This window comes from Pan paniscus, chromosome 5 (genome assembly GCF_029289425.2).
Source record: "Pan paniscus chromosome 5, NHGRI_mPanPan1-v2.0_pri, whole genome shotgun sequence".
Taxonomy (NCBI): Eukaryota; Metazoa; Chordata; class Mammalia; order Primates; family Hominidae; genus Pan; species Pan paniscus.
The window spans coordinates 127351189-127366243 of NC_073254.2; the positions used below are offsets into that span (position 1 = coordinate 127351189).

The 15055-nt window shown below is 38.3% G+C and overlaps 1 protein-coding gene across 7 annotated transcripts in view; it reads right to left on the minus strand.

The window, feature by feature from the left end:
• PDSS2 (decaprenyl diphosphate synthase subunit 2) overlaps positions 1-15055 on the minus strand; it is a 310743-nt gene that overhangs the window by 181623 nt on the left and 114065 nt on the right. For all 7 annotated transcript variants that reach the window (XM_034962650.3, XM_003824334.6, XM_055114002.2 and 4 more), the window contains exon 2: positions 726-860. In XM_034962650.3, the coding sequence (XP_034818541.1) occupies positions 726-860 (135 nt within the window). The remainder of the gene's footprint in view (positions 1-725; positions 861-15055) is intronic.

Here is a 15055-nt window from a genome sequence, read left to right on the forward strand (position 1 = left end):
AAAAAGTAGACTATAGCTCTTAAAATGATAGTAGCATCAATCTTTATACAATGAGGTATTATTTTATCTTATTTTATTTTGAGATAGAGTCTTGCTCTGTTACCCAGGCTGGAGGGCAGTGACACGATTAAGGCTTACTGCAGGCTTAACCTCCCTGGCCTCAAGCAATCCTCCTGCTTTAGTCTCCTGAGTAACAGGGACTACAGGCACATACCACCACAACTAGCTAACTTTTAAATTTTTTGTAGAGATGAGGGCTCACCATGTTGTCCAGGCTGGTCTCAAACTCTTGGTCTCAAGTGATCCACTAGGCTTGGCCTCCCAAAGTGCTAGAATTACAGGTGTGAGCCACTGTGCCCGGCCAACAAGGTGTCATTTTGAGTAGATTTAAAAATCATAGATCCTGAACTAAGTGGCACAGAGGTCTCTACAGAGACACAATGATACATAATAAGGGGAGGGAGAAGTGATGAACAGAAAATTTTAAATGCCCGAAGTAGAAAGGAAAGTATTTCACACAAATGTGTGAAGAAATTTACCAGAGTTATGTGTAGAGTTGGCCAAGACTATCACTTATTATGAACAATAAAAATCCATTTTTAACCTTATATTTTAATCTATCTTTGAATCAGAGAATGACAAAGAATGGTGATTTCCACTGACCTCTGTCCAGTAAAAAAAAACACGATGTAGAGAGCAATGTCAAAAGACTAAATTCTTCTTACCATGAGTAGATCCCACTGACCATGTCATAGTTCTGACATGAAGTGTTCACGCTGCTTGGCCCAGCTGCTTTAGAGATAAGGAGCACCACCAAGCCCCTCAACTGGAGGCTATTCCAGCTGTCATGTACAAGCCCCCTGCCAACAAGCAAAGAAGGAAGAGGATTAATATACCCTCACGAGATCATCAGATAACTTAGAAAACTGCTACAAAGATGCCCACACTTCTAAAACTGGACAATGAGACTTACTGAAAAGAAACAGGGTCAGGGAGGAAAATTAATGTGAGGATGCCATGAGTTCAGGAAACAACTAGAGAAATCTACGGCTACGTTGTTGTTGTTGTTGTTGTTGTTGTTGTTGTTTTTGAGACAAGGGTTTTGCTCTGTCACCCAGGCTGAGTGCAGTGGCACAATCTCAACTCACTGCAGCCTCAACCTCCCGGTCCTAAGCGATCCTCCCACCTCAGTCTCCCTAGTAGCTGGAACTTTAGGCATGCACCACGATGCTCAGCTAATTAAAAAAAAAAAAAAAAAAACGTAGAGTCAGAGTCTTGCTATGTTGCCCAGACTGGTCTTGAACTCCTGGACACAGCAATCTTTCTGCCTTAGCCTCCCAAAGTGCTGGGATTACAGGCATGAGCCACCATGCCCAGCCCATGGCCAGTTTTAAAAGCGACAATCTCGTTGGTGGCAGTGGCTCAGGTCTGTAATCCCAGTGCTTTGGGAGGCCAAGGTGGTCAGATGAGCCTAGGAGCTTGAGACCATCCCAGAGAAGATGGTGAAACCCCATCTCTACAAAAAATAGAAAAATAAGCTGGGCATGGTGGCACATGCCTGTAGTCTCAGCTACTCAGGAGGCTGACGACGGAGAATGATTTGAGCCCAGGGTTGGGGGGGTGCTGAGGCTGCAGTGAGCCATGATGGCGCCACTGCACTCCAGATGGGGAGACGGATTGAGACTCTGTTTCCAAAAAAAAAAAAAAAAAAAAGTGACAATCTCACATTTGAGGCTTCCTCATTTGCTCTGTCCTCTTTCTGGGTCTCCCCGCTGTCTATACCCTGTCTCACAATCTTAATCATTTGCTCTGGTAACAAGGAGAACCCATAGTTTTAAACCGGTTTGTGACAGTTGAAAGAAACTGACATATAAATCACATTGCTTGGATGAAGTGATACTATTTGGTGATGACGGTGGTAAACAGTAGTAAAAAAATGATTTGTTTTCACAGGTAGAGAAGAAGCTCAGAGAATGAAAGGATTAAACCAAATTCAAAAGACGCAGAAATTTGATAAGTAAATGAAAGTGAATGCCATCAGTAAAAATGTTGCTTATTACTTACAAACATTATAATTCTAGGCAACAACAAGGCTTTAACTTAAAATGTGGCATATCTTTTGACATGAGGACTGAATTTTTATAATTTCTGCTATACCTGAGGCTAGAAATACTTCCCAGGAATACATTTTCTTTTTAAAGTATAACAAATGGTTGTCATTCAAGAACTAAATGGCATTATTTTAAAAAATTAGAAAACTATGGGCAATATATTACAGTAAAGTCATATTGAGAACAATGCTCATGAGCACTAATCAAATAGATTACAGCATATATAAATAATATACAGATATAGTTCTCGAATACAGTAAGAAAACAAAAATTAGTGTTATAATACTTGACTGAATTATCAAGGCTTCCTTGTTGAGTTTTTGAACAAAGAATCAATTTAAGTTAATTAAGGTAACATAGCCAAAAATAATGAATTAGTCCATTACTTAAGAAAAATCTTGGTTGGGTACGGTGGCTCATGCCTGTAATCCCAGCACTTTGGGGTGCCCGGGGTGGGGGGGGTTGGGGGGGGGCATCACCTGAGGTCAGGGGTTCGAGACCAGCCCGGCCAACATGGCGAAACTCCGTCTCTACTAAAAATACAAAAATTACCCAGGTGTGGTGGCAGGTACCTGTAATCTCAGCTACTCAGGGGGCTGAGGCAGGAGAATCACTTGAATCCAGGAGGTAGAGGTTGCAGTGAATTGAGATCGAGCCACTGCACTCCCAGCTTGGGTGACAGAGCGAGATTCCGTCTCAAAAAAACAAACAAAAAAAAAAGGAAAATCTTTGCCCCTCCAGTCTCCAAACAGAAATTTTTAAAAGGGGCCCCTTTTACCTTTCATTAGTTTCAAAATAAGACAAATCATTAGGTTCTCTGCAAAGTAACAGCTATAGCTTTCTCCGCTTATATTCTGTCCTTAACCAAGTAGGCAATCTTCATCAAGTTAAAAGGGTTTAAACTGATTTTTAAAAAGAAATTCTAATTTCCTAGGAAAAGGAAGTTAAAGTAATACAGTTACATCACAACAGAAACAAATAATCATCAGAAATGTCCCAAACTCTTTACTGTCATGTAACAATCTGCTTAAATCCTATGAACCTGAATTTTACGGAGGTTAAGAGGCATCCTATTACAGAACACAAAAATGTTAAAAGAAGAGCTTTTTAAATTTTTTTTGCTTTGAATTACAACTTTTAACTTAGGCTACTAGATTCTTATTTATGTATTACCTATAGTGAATCTTTATTCTTCCTTTCTTTTATAATAAAGAGAAGGTCTGAATTGGCTTTCAATTCTAGAAAAGGAAAAGAAAAAGAGGTGTGTGGTGTGTGTGTGTGTGTGTGTGTGTGTGTGTGTGTGTGTGTGTGTGTGTGTGTGTGTTCGGGGCTGGGCCTGGTCAGGGATTAAGGATATGATTCAGCAAGAACTCTAAGAGGCGAACCTTGAGACAAGTCTGACCAAATCACACAGATTTAACAGCCCTGACAACAGTTTTAACAATATCTTCAAACTTCTCAGAAATAGGACCTTTCACATACCACACACACACACACACACACACACACACAAATAATAATAATAGCAGCAGCCAACACTTATATTGTGCTTTATACATTGCTTTCTATATGTCAGAAACTGTTCTACATGTTTTACTATATATTAACTAAATTAATTCACAATGCTAAGAGGAGGGTACTACAATTATCCTGATTTTACAGATGGGGAATGAGGCACAGAGAGAAATCAAGTAACTTGTCTAAGGTACCATACCTGGTAGGTGGCAGAACCATGACAGAGCCAGGATTTGATCCCAGGCCAACAGGCTCTAGAGTCTACATACATTTTTAAACATTATGCTATGTAGTGATGCTCCATCTGCTTCCTTTGTACAAAACCATTTGCTACATCAAATTAGAACAGTTGGCTTTAGAACCAGACAAGCCTAGGTCTGAAAAAGTCTTCTGTTATTTACTAGCTGTGAGTGTGACTCTAAGGCTATGACCTCTTGTATAAAATGAGGGTAACAATGTCTACTTTTCATAGTCATTGTATGGAAGAGACAACATGGGTCAAAGTACATAACACTGTGGAAGCACATGGTCGGTGATCAAGTAATCAGTAAATTACATTTTCTTTCCTTGTTACTTTTTTGTGATCTTATTTTTTTCTCAACTCTTACATTTTCTTTCTTCTACTCTCTTTCTCCTTGTAACTCTCAAAAAGTCTTCCCCACTCTACTAGCATATATAATCTCCTATGTTATTTAGTTTTCTACCTCCTCAAATAACAAAAGTTAAGGAATTCTTCCCACCCCCTAATCATTATTATCATTATCTCAATGATAATAATGAAAACACCCCTTTCAGAATGCATTACTGAAAAGGTCAGGAAAAGAAGCTGTAATGAACTGGGTGACAAAAATTAAGAGAGCATTCAGAAAAGCACATCTTCTGGCCATTAATTTTCACATAAGTCAGTGGTTAACAATCTGGAGGATAGACTAACAGCTTGAGTAAATTAAATAACTGTTTCCAAAACACCATTTCTTTAAATTCACTTCGTTAACACTCTTAAAAAAACAGTACTGAAATAAGTGGATAATGCCTACAGCTCAAAATTTAGCTCACAACCAAAAGAGAATATGAAATTTTGCTCCAGAGCAAATAAAAAACAAACAAACAAACAAACAAAAACATGGGATTCTAAACTTACAGAGACAATATGTTTCATGTAGCACAGGTCATATTTCATCTGGAACACTCTAATTTTTTCTCAGTGCTTCTCTTAAGGGACACTGACAAGCTGTAGCATAACCAGAAAATGGTGAAATCACATACCACCACATCTAGGAAGGCTAGCTTAGAAAATGGTAAGGTTGGTGTTCTCAAACTTATTCAGCCAAGAGTTTACTGAATGCTCACTACATGCCAGGCTTGGTGCTAAACAGACAATGGAGAATATGATGAGGAGCACTGTTAAGATGTGGCCTCCCTTCTTGTGTATAGTAGTCTGGATTTAAAAATCACAATAAAATGTGGCATGAATTGTTTTAGGGGATGAATAAGGGTTGTGGCAGCATGTAGAAGAAGCAACTAACACAATTCAGGGGATGTCAAAGAGACTTCCATGAGATCTAAAGGATGAGTGAGAGGGAAGTAGCCAGGGGATCTGGGGCAGGGATGAAAAAGTGTTCTGAAGAGAGAAACAGTATGTGTGGAGGTCCGAAGGGAAGAGAGGAGGACACAGTTGTTTCTAGAGCCAGTGTGGCAGGAACATAGTACGTAAAGGAAGAACTGAGATAAATAAATCTGGAGGGGCACAGGAGAGTTGTCTGTTCTTTTAAAAGGGTTCCCTATGTAGAGGAGATAGATCTAGTAAGTATTAATTTTTTTTTTCTTTTAGAGACAGGGTCTTGCTATATTGATCAGGCTACTTTTGAACTCTTGGCCTCAAGTGATCTTCTGGCCTGGCCTCCCTAAGTGCTGGGATTACAGGGGTGAACCACTGAGCCAGGCCGTAAGTATTACTTTAGAGACTGATGCTAATGGACACAAACTATAGCAGGCCAATTCTGGCTCAAAGAAATAAAAAACAGAGCAACCTCTGGTAATGCTGAGCTGCTTGTTACTAGAGATGTTTAAGAAGCTGCACGGACTCTGACATAACACATTAGACAGAAGCCTGGAATATGTGACATCTGAGGTTGTTTTCTTACTCTGTGATTCTATATGGCCTCACTTTACTACATTTAATTATCTAATACTCCACAATATATACAAAAATTGAAAAAGCCTTGTCATTAAAGTGTCATAAATGAAAGCAATATTTAGTATTTTATAATCTTTATCATTAAAGTTCTACAGAATTGGGTTTTCTTAGCTAATGAACAAAAACATCATTTGTTCATTCATTCATTCAATTAATAAGACTGGACACCTTCTATACATCAAGCATTGTGCTAGGCATGGATGCAATGGTGAGCAAAACCAGGCATGGAGCTTGCAGAGCTTATGGTCTAATGGAAGAGACTGGTAATAAAAAACGAATCATGAGGACCTGTAAAACTACACTGGTAATAGATGCTACAAGGGAAAAAGAGCAAGAGTGCCATGAGAGCTTGGAATAGAGAAAGTAACTTTGCAGGAAAGTCAGTCTTCCTTGAGGAAGTGATGACTGAGTTGATATCCAAAGGAAAAAAAGGGGGAGTGGGAAGGAAACAGGTAAGGGGGGTATATTTGCAGCACAAGGAGGGGCATATGCAAGGCTGAGAGCACTGTATGAAATGAAACTGGTGGCAGACAGGAACTACACCACCCAGGATGAACAGACCATAAGAGGTTTGCTCTTTATCCAAAGAGCAATTCAAAGGCGCTGTGGTATTTTATTAAGCAGCCAGTGACATAATCAGATATTTCAGAAAACAAAACAAAACAAAATCATTTATCATCAGTGTAGAAAATGACTTGTGTAGACAAGAGAGGAGGAAACCAAGGGAGTATGAGGAACCCAATTAGGAAACTTTTGTAATAGTCAATAAAAAAAAAAAAAAGAGGGTAGCTTGATGGACAAACTAGAGATGTACCAAACCTAAAATAATGTTGATTCAACTCAAAAAGATGTTGCATACTACATAGTCCTGGAAAATTAGCTAATATAGGCATATCACTAATTTTAAATAATATTATTCTAAATATGTTTGTAAGTTGAATTTTAGGTGGGGAGATCTTGGCCTCCTTTAAAGTTCTTCTCTAGATCTATAATAGATAAAGAGTAAACACTAATAACACTAATATTCTAAAAGCTAAACAATTTCATGGAAATAAGGATTGAGTAGGTAAAACTTTGGGCAAGTCAGCTCTGTCTTCTCCATTGTACTTTAGATGGCTGACTGCAGTTCTCACTGCATCATATCCTTCCACAGCTACTAACAAATTTACATTCCTTCATCCAATCCTGTATTAGATCCTCAAACCACCACTGTGGTACTTTTCTATTTATCCTCTTAAATTCCACTTCAACACGTATGAAGGGTATACAAAGAAATACGAGCTGTAAGAAAAGAGCTATAATAGTAGATTCAAAGTATGGTTAAATTGAATAATACAAGGAACAGATAACGAAGAAAAGTTACAAGCAGCTATCAGTGCACAACTAGTTGCTAGAGGTGTCCCTCACAGTAGAGGCAGCATTCAGATTGAGCCTGAAAGATGGTCAAATTTCCCTGAGTAGGGAACAGAAGTAGGAGACGGGACTGGAATGGAGTCATGGGAATAGAAAGAAGGGTATTTTAGGAGAAAGAAATAGATAAGCAGTGACAAGAAGGTGGAAGAACACAGAACCAGTTCAGGAGCTGTGGGGCTACCCATTTGGGCAATGTGTGAAGGTAAAACAAGTCCAGGAAAACAGACAACCTAAAGAGTGAAGGGCCTTGAAAGTCAGGTTTAGAGTCTGGACTTAATTCTGCAGGGAATCTGGAGGCATAAGTGGTTTGTCTGCAAGGGAGAAATGTCATTAGAGCTAAAGACTAAAACTGTTACTCTGAGCCTAATCCTGTTACTCTGGCAGGTGCTATGTTGTGTACGGTGGAAAGGAGAAGGAAGATCAGTTAGGAGGAGCCTCTTCCAGTAGTCCAGGTGGGAGATAATGAGGGCCTAAATGAGGGTAGTGGCAATAGGGATGGGGAAGAAAAGCTGAATGATGGCAGTAGCATGGAGGTGGAAAAGGCTAGTGTGGCCAACTGATGGGATGAGGGAGACATTGGGGAGGGATCAGAAAGCAAAGGAATGTAAGATTCCAACCTGTTGGCTGGAGGTGATAATGCTACCGTTAGTAGAGATTGGAAAGAAGGAGGAGAACTAATGAGGAATGAATGAGTTCAGTTTTGGACATGTTAACTTTGAATGCAAGAAGGACTTCCAGATGGTGATGCCCAGCAGGCAGCTGGAAATGCTGTGCCTATAGAGTTGGGAAGCATCTTCATAGAAGCGATGGCTGAAGCTGTAGGAACTGATAGATGAGCTTTTAGGTGAGAGAGAAAAGAAAAGACGGGAAGGGAAGGGAATCCTGGAGAATTCCTACACTTAAAGGAATGAGATGAGTAACCAACATGAAGAAATACGTTCTAGCTACAAACAAATAAAAGGCCTCCACAGACATGGATAATGAAGTATGTATACACACGCACAATGGAGGCAGAGAACTACAACAGTACAATGCACAGAAACCAGGGCCAGTAGTTGTAAGCTTCTTCCATGGGCTTTCATGGACTTACTATAAACCTCTAGTTTGGCACTTAACACACTGAGTAATAAAAATGGTAACAATATAACAACAACTATAATATACTATAATGCCAGGCATCTGCTGTTTTACATGCATATGCTCTAATTCTCACAAAAACCATGCAAGGTAACTAGTAATATCCCTTTACAAATGAGGAAAATTAGCATGGAGGCTCAAAAAAGTTCAATAATTACTACTCACAATAGTCAATTAGTAACAGAGGTGCCAAGATTTAAACATAATTGGACTCCAATGCCCGGGCTTGCTTATGCTTTGAGGCCTTGGTATTTAATTATTTGTTCACAGGACTCCCTGGCAAGGTTGTGAGACCCTTGAAGGTACTCAGTCCTCTTTGGATGCCCTGCACCCAGCAGAGCAACTGACACAGAATAGTTCTAAAAAAAAAAAAAAAATTAAAGACGAGAGAATGAATAGCTTCAAGGAGTAGGCCAGCCGACTCTCCATCTTACACATCTCCCCAAAACAGACCTACTACTATTCTCAACTTTCCTCATTTCTCCTCCTGTTATCAATTTGCCACATCCAACCATTCAGCTCTGACTGGTTCCTCTTCCTCTTGAGTTCCTTTTCCTAAATTGTAGTAAGTTCTTTAAAAGTGACAGGCACACACAAGAAAAACCCCAACACATTCTAAAAAACATGCTGAGATTTGTTATTTTGACACTGTATTTTAAAAATTACTGTATATAAAATGTATGCCGTATCAAAGGGTCTATTTAAGTTTTAGAGAAAACTCAACATATTAATTATATATTTAATACAAATATTTATGTGTTTTGTTTCTTCATTTAGGAGAACTTACTGAATTGACTGCTGCATCAGTGCTTGGGAAAGAAAGCTGCCCTCACTCTGAAAAGAAGATAAGTGTACTTCCAGACAGAGAGTTGAGGTGGAAAGACAGAATTGGGGCATAAAAGAAAAATTTTGAGATTTATGAATAAGAGTTCAAAATTCTAAATTCTATCAGCAATCCAAATTACAATCTTTTGATAAATTTATGATCAAATATTAAGGAAACAACTTCACCACCACCAAGGGACCATCATCCTTGAGTAAGCTCAAAATACCCCAAAGGAAAACTGAGTGGGAAAGAATCACCTTGAGGGCAAGGAACCCCTTTCAATGTTAAAACCTAGAGATATAGAGTGAGTGGTACGATTTTATTTTTATTTTTTAAATTTATTTCTTTTTTAATGGAGATGGCAATGTTGCCCAGGCTGGTCTCAAACTCCTGGGCTTAAGTGATCCTCCCGCCTTGGCCTTCCAAAGTGCTGGGAAAGTGAGCCACCACACCAGGTCTTACTATTTTATTACCCCACTTTCCATAAATCCAGTTCCAATAAGTCTATCCAAAAAATGTAAGCACAAAAGATGGATGTCAAATTCTAACATATATGAAGTGGGTTGATTGGTAAGATTCCTATTAATGCTTATGACTGTGACCCCTAGTTAAATTTTTTTTTTAATTTAGATACAGACAACTGAAACAAAAGAATTGACTATAATGTGCACAGTTTCTGCCAAAGAACTACAGGAATACTCTAATCTTTTCTATTCCTTTTTAAAATGCTGACTGCAACCTGCTAAATTGATTTGTGACCCACCAATAAGGTGCAACTGTAGTTTTTTTGAAAAACAGTGTTTTAAGTTACAGTATATGATGTATTAGTTAAAAGAACTGAAAACATAATGTAAAATTAAACAGGAATAGAATCATCACTTTTTAAAAGCAGAAAATCTGTCCATACACTAGCACAAATTTAGTGTTGCAACAAAACATTAACGTTTACTTAATGACATGGGAAAATACTAAAAATGTTAAATAAAAGAATACAAAATTGTATACATCATATGATCTCAATTATGCTTCAAAATATGCACACATATATACATATAAATGAGGCCAAGGACAAAAACTAGAAATAAATATGTCAAAAGGTTAACGTTTTAAACCTGGTGTCATTGTATAGGTGTTCAATACACAAAGTATTCTTGCATTTTTCTGTGTGCTTGAAATAGTGTTTAAAAATGAAAAGAAAAACAGGATAAGAAAAAAATACTACCAAATGGTAACAAGTGTTATCCAACAAATTTCTTGATTAAGGGTGACCTATTTCCTAAGTTGCACACAAGAGCACAGATATCTTTTTAAGACTGGAGAAAAAAACACTGTATTTTAAAAACAACAGAATTCTAAGAAGACAAATGACTTAGTATATTATAGTTGTGTTTCTAACTTGAAGAAAAAAAATTAAGTGACATTTAATGAACTCCAGAGCCCTATGGTATAGGGACCCTTTTGGGTCCTAATACTTCACTTTTAATTTCTCTGAGATTTAGACACAGGACCAAAGTTTAAATGGTATCAATGAAATGATGTGAAAAACATAAACATAATTAGCAATTTGATGACAGCAATATTACTCAGTTATAAAAGAAAAAATTAACACTCCATGAAAATTATTTTTTTAAAGAATTGTAATTTTAGAGAGACTAAAAATAGTCTGCATGTCACAGATTTTTATATAAAATTAGCAGAAGAACTGGAGGTTAATTTCCATGGAAAAAATGACCCAAAATGTATTATTACTGCCATATCTATTCTAAGACTAAACTGTCCCAGACTTGAAACAACTTTAGGGCCTGAGGTGACCAGCCTTTAGAATCCAGGAGCTGTGGCAGTCATTGATATGGCTCGAGGGCCACACACACATCCCACCTGCATTAAATCCTCGAGGGACAGCAGGGCCAAGGAACTGCCTCACCAAAGCCGTCCCAAAGCTTCAATTAGGTTTGATGAGCATGTGGCAGAAGACAGGTGCCTGGAAGGAAAGGAAGGAAGAGAGAAGAGAAAGTAGAATGGGGGTAGGGTGCAGGGGTTGTTGAGCAGGGACGAAATCAAGCCAGGAACTTTTCAGAAATGGTTACTGACCACCAGTTGTATACTGAAATACAACTGAGATTAAAAAGAAGTATAAAATGTCGTGATCAATCATGTTTGCAGCAAGATGTGGCTAGTCACCCTGGAATTAAATATACCACTGGAAAAACAACAACAAAGATTTCCCCACTGAAATGGTAACTAAAGATTTAAAAATACTAATGGAAAATAGGGCCATTTAAAAAGTAATATTTAGTCACACTGAAAACTCTCAAAATGATCTCATACAATAATTTTTACATCTAGGCCCCTTTGGTTCACATTTTAAAAATCAATTTAGTGTTGAAGCAAGGGGGTAGAAAAATTGAGTGTAGGAATACAGGCATCATTACACTACACAACACACAAGACTCACACCACCACTCAAGCAATGACACTGGCTAAGAGCTAATGTGCTGTGAATTACACCTCCCACTACCACAGCCCATCTGTGCAGAGAATAAATCAACCGAATGTGAATGAGTATTCCCTTAGTACTCAGTGCTTTCCTCAACTTGCAGTTCCAGTTTCAACAGAATCTGCCATTCAAATGCAAGAGAACTGCTCACTTTAATAGTCTATAATTTTTTATGGTTTTACTCATCTAGTATGTAGGCCTGTTTTTACCAAAAAGAATGTTTCAATGTAAGTAATCAATATTTAGTGTATGGAGTATCAGTCCTATTAGCTAATAATGGAATCACATCAATTGTGCAAAAGTTAGAAGATTTGTACTTGAACAAGTGGAAAGAGATAAAGGTAGATGATTGTTCAACTGACAATTACTCATAACATATTATGAAGAGGCTAAAGCCAAATGTAAAAAATACAACAGCAGATGGATGAAGCCAGTAAAAATCAGGAAGTTGGGGGAAATGATGAAATACTTTATAGAGTAACAGATAATACCTCAAGGGCAAATTAGGGGGGAGGGGGAAGAGCAAAGTGAAATACATCATAGATTTTTAGTAGGAAAAATACGTTTAAAAATGAATGGAAAAACATTCAAAATGTAAAACTATATTATTGCAACATGATGGTTCAGAAGTTCAAAAATTTTAGGGAAATCTTGTTTATTTTTCCAGAATCAACATTGAATTCAAGGTAGAGGAGACCAAGACATGAGGAAATCGGAAGTGACAGTGATGGCGGGACACACATTTCATGTATTCATCTTCCACAGAAAAATTTCCACCAGAGAAAAGATTCCATGACTGGCTGCCTAAGTTCAAACCTTAGCTCTCATAATCACAAATGTGCCACCCAATTAACATTAAGACCTTACAGATATTTAAAATGGCCACCAACAGAGCTAGCAAAGAGGATTACTATAATAGTCGCATTTCTCAAATTATTTATGTCCATAGAAAAATATAATTTGATTTTTAAAAGTTACACTTACATGGCACTTAATGAATAGAATGGCACCTAGTGAATGAAAAGATATGTACTTGGAATAAATTACATACAGGTTATTCTAGCCAATTAAGCCTCAGAGAACAGTGTTTGCTCTATCCTAGCAGGAAGAAATCTCTCATTTACCAAACTGCCAGGAAGCCGCAGGGGCAACTGTCTCATTTACCATGGTATCCTCAAGCTTTCTAAGGTGCCATCTCATCTAACCTGACAACTGTCCGTGAGGTGGTGGTTATCCCCATTTTGTTGATCAGGATACTGAGGCTCATAGGAATAATTTATTTTTTCCATATCTATTATTTGATATACTACATATTAATAGCACATCATTTATTTTGATTATTCTTCTTCCTTGACTAGAATATAATAATCATGTTATAGCATATTTACTTGTCTACAGTTATATCTCTGGTGCTTAGAATAGTGCCTGGCACACAGGACATTTAATAAATACTTGTTTAGTGATTAATAACACAACCTGCCTAAAATTATTTAATGTATATCCAATAAGCGAGAGACCTGGGGTCCAATTCAGGTGTCTATCTTTAAAGCCATGTTCCCCCAAACTGGAAAGATAATGATTACAGCAGAATTAAAATATGAAAAGTAAAAAGGAACAATAAATTAGAATTAGAGTTTTAAAAGTGCCTTATAGGTAAAAACTGTGAAACATTTTAAAAAATATTTTTCTCCTGAACATTTCCTTGAATCTTCTCTTGCTTATAGGTCTGGTGTATTGATAGAGTTCGACCAGCAGAGGTGTGCAGGCTCCTGCTTTATAGGCATGTTCAACAAGGCTCCCAGGCAGCACACAACAGAGGGTTGGTGGCCCATGAACCAGGGATCAAGGGAAGCCCTGAGTAGTCCCCATTCCCACAGAGGCTGGGAAAAGTCTGCAGTACAGTGAAAGTGCTGTCCAGGTTAAAACAAAAACAAAACCTCATAGACTGCAGGAGTAGCCAGGGTCTACCCTACAGCCAAGGAGTGTTACATGGAAATGAGGACCTGCATGGGCCCAGCTTGCAGCATATGGCCCTGTGCCCTTCTGGTGGTCTGTGGCAGCTGATCCTTTAAAATAGTCAACTTCCCTACAATTCCCTAAAATTATATCTTCTTTTTTTTTTTTTTTTTTGAGACGGAGTCTCGCTCTGTTGCCTAGGCTGGAGTGCGGTGGCGCAGTCTCAGCTCTCCACATCCCGGGTTCAAGCGATTCTCCTGCCTCAGCCTCCCGAATAGCTGGGATTACAGGCGCCTGCTATCACGCCTGGCTAACTTTTTGTCTTTTCAGTAGAGATGGGGTTTCACAAAGTTGGCCAGGCTGGTCTTGAACTCCTGACCTCGTGATCTGCCCGCCTCGGCCTCCCAAAGTGCTGAGATTACAGGCGTGAGCCACTGCACGTAGCCTCCTAAAATTATATCTTTTAGGGAAGGAGGAGCTTACGCTTTTCTTCGTTCTTTTCTGAACACCATGGGTTCTTTCCTTGATGTTGGGCAGAATGTGAATTTCTCATGAGAAATAGCTGACTGAATGGCTAATCAAAAGAAATAATTTATATACATTATATGTTTTTATTTCCAGGAACATACTAAAGTAAGACAAGATATCTGTATTTGAAACCTAACAACCTATAGATTTTAACTGGCTTTTTGTTCCCATCTTAATGGCTATATGTTGTCCTAATTAAAACAATTAATTTTTAAAAGGTAAAAAAGAGTAAAGGACAACACTATAGCTATAAAGTACTAGGAAATGTTGAAAATGTTATGGTCATCACCGGACTTCATCTCATTAGGATGCCATCCCCCACCCCCCACACAGTTTTCCTTCCTGAAAAGTTGCCGGGCATCAGCTGAAAATGATAGCCTTTATTTCACTAAAAAAGTAATAGGAGATAAGTCATCGATCCCCTCCTACCCCCCAAATAAGACAATGGAATTTCTGGATATCTATCTGCCTATCTTTTCGACTGACTTTTTTTGGGGTTAAGGTGATGGGCAACAGGAGTGGCAGAGTAGAGAGTATGCTAATGTTTTTATAGCATATACTACGAGCTATGCACTTTCACATGCACACAACAACTCTGAAGAAGGTACTGTGGTCATCTCCATCTTATAGGTGAGGCTTAGAGACAGGTTAGCGTCTTGGCCAATGTCAAAAGCAAGTGAAAGAATCAGAATTCAAAATCAGGACAACTTGACTCCAAAGCTGCTACCTTAGTTACTAAGTTATTTGTTGAAGTTCTTTGGTTCCCAGGAACCAATCATGTTGAGTCATTGCTATTACTCCAATGTGAAAGGGCTGATGGAACTCAGGAGTGAAACAAACAGGGTAAGTTTTGTTTATTATTGGTACAGGCTAAA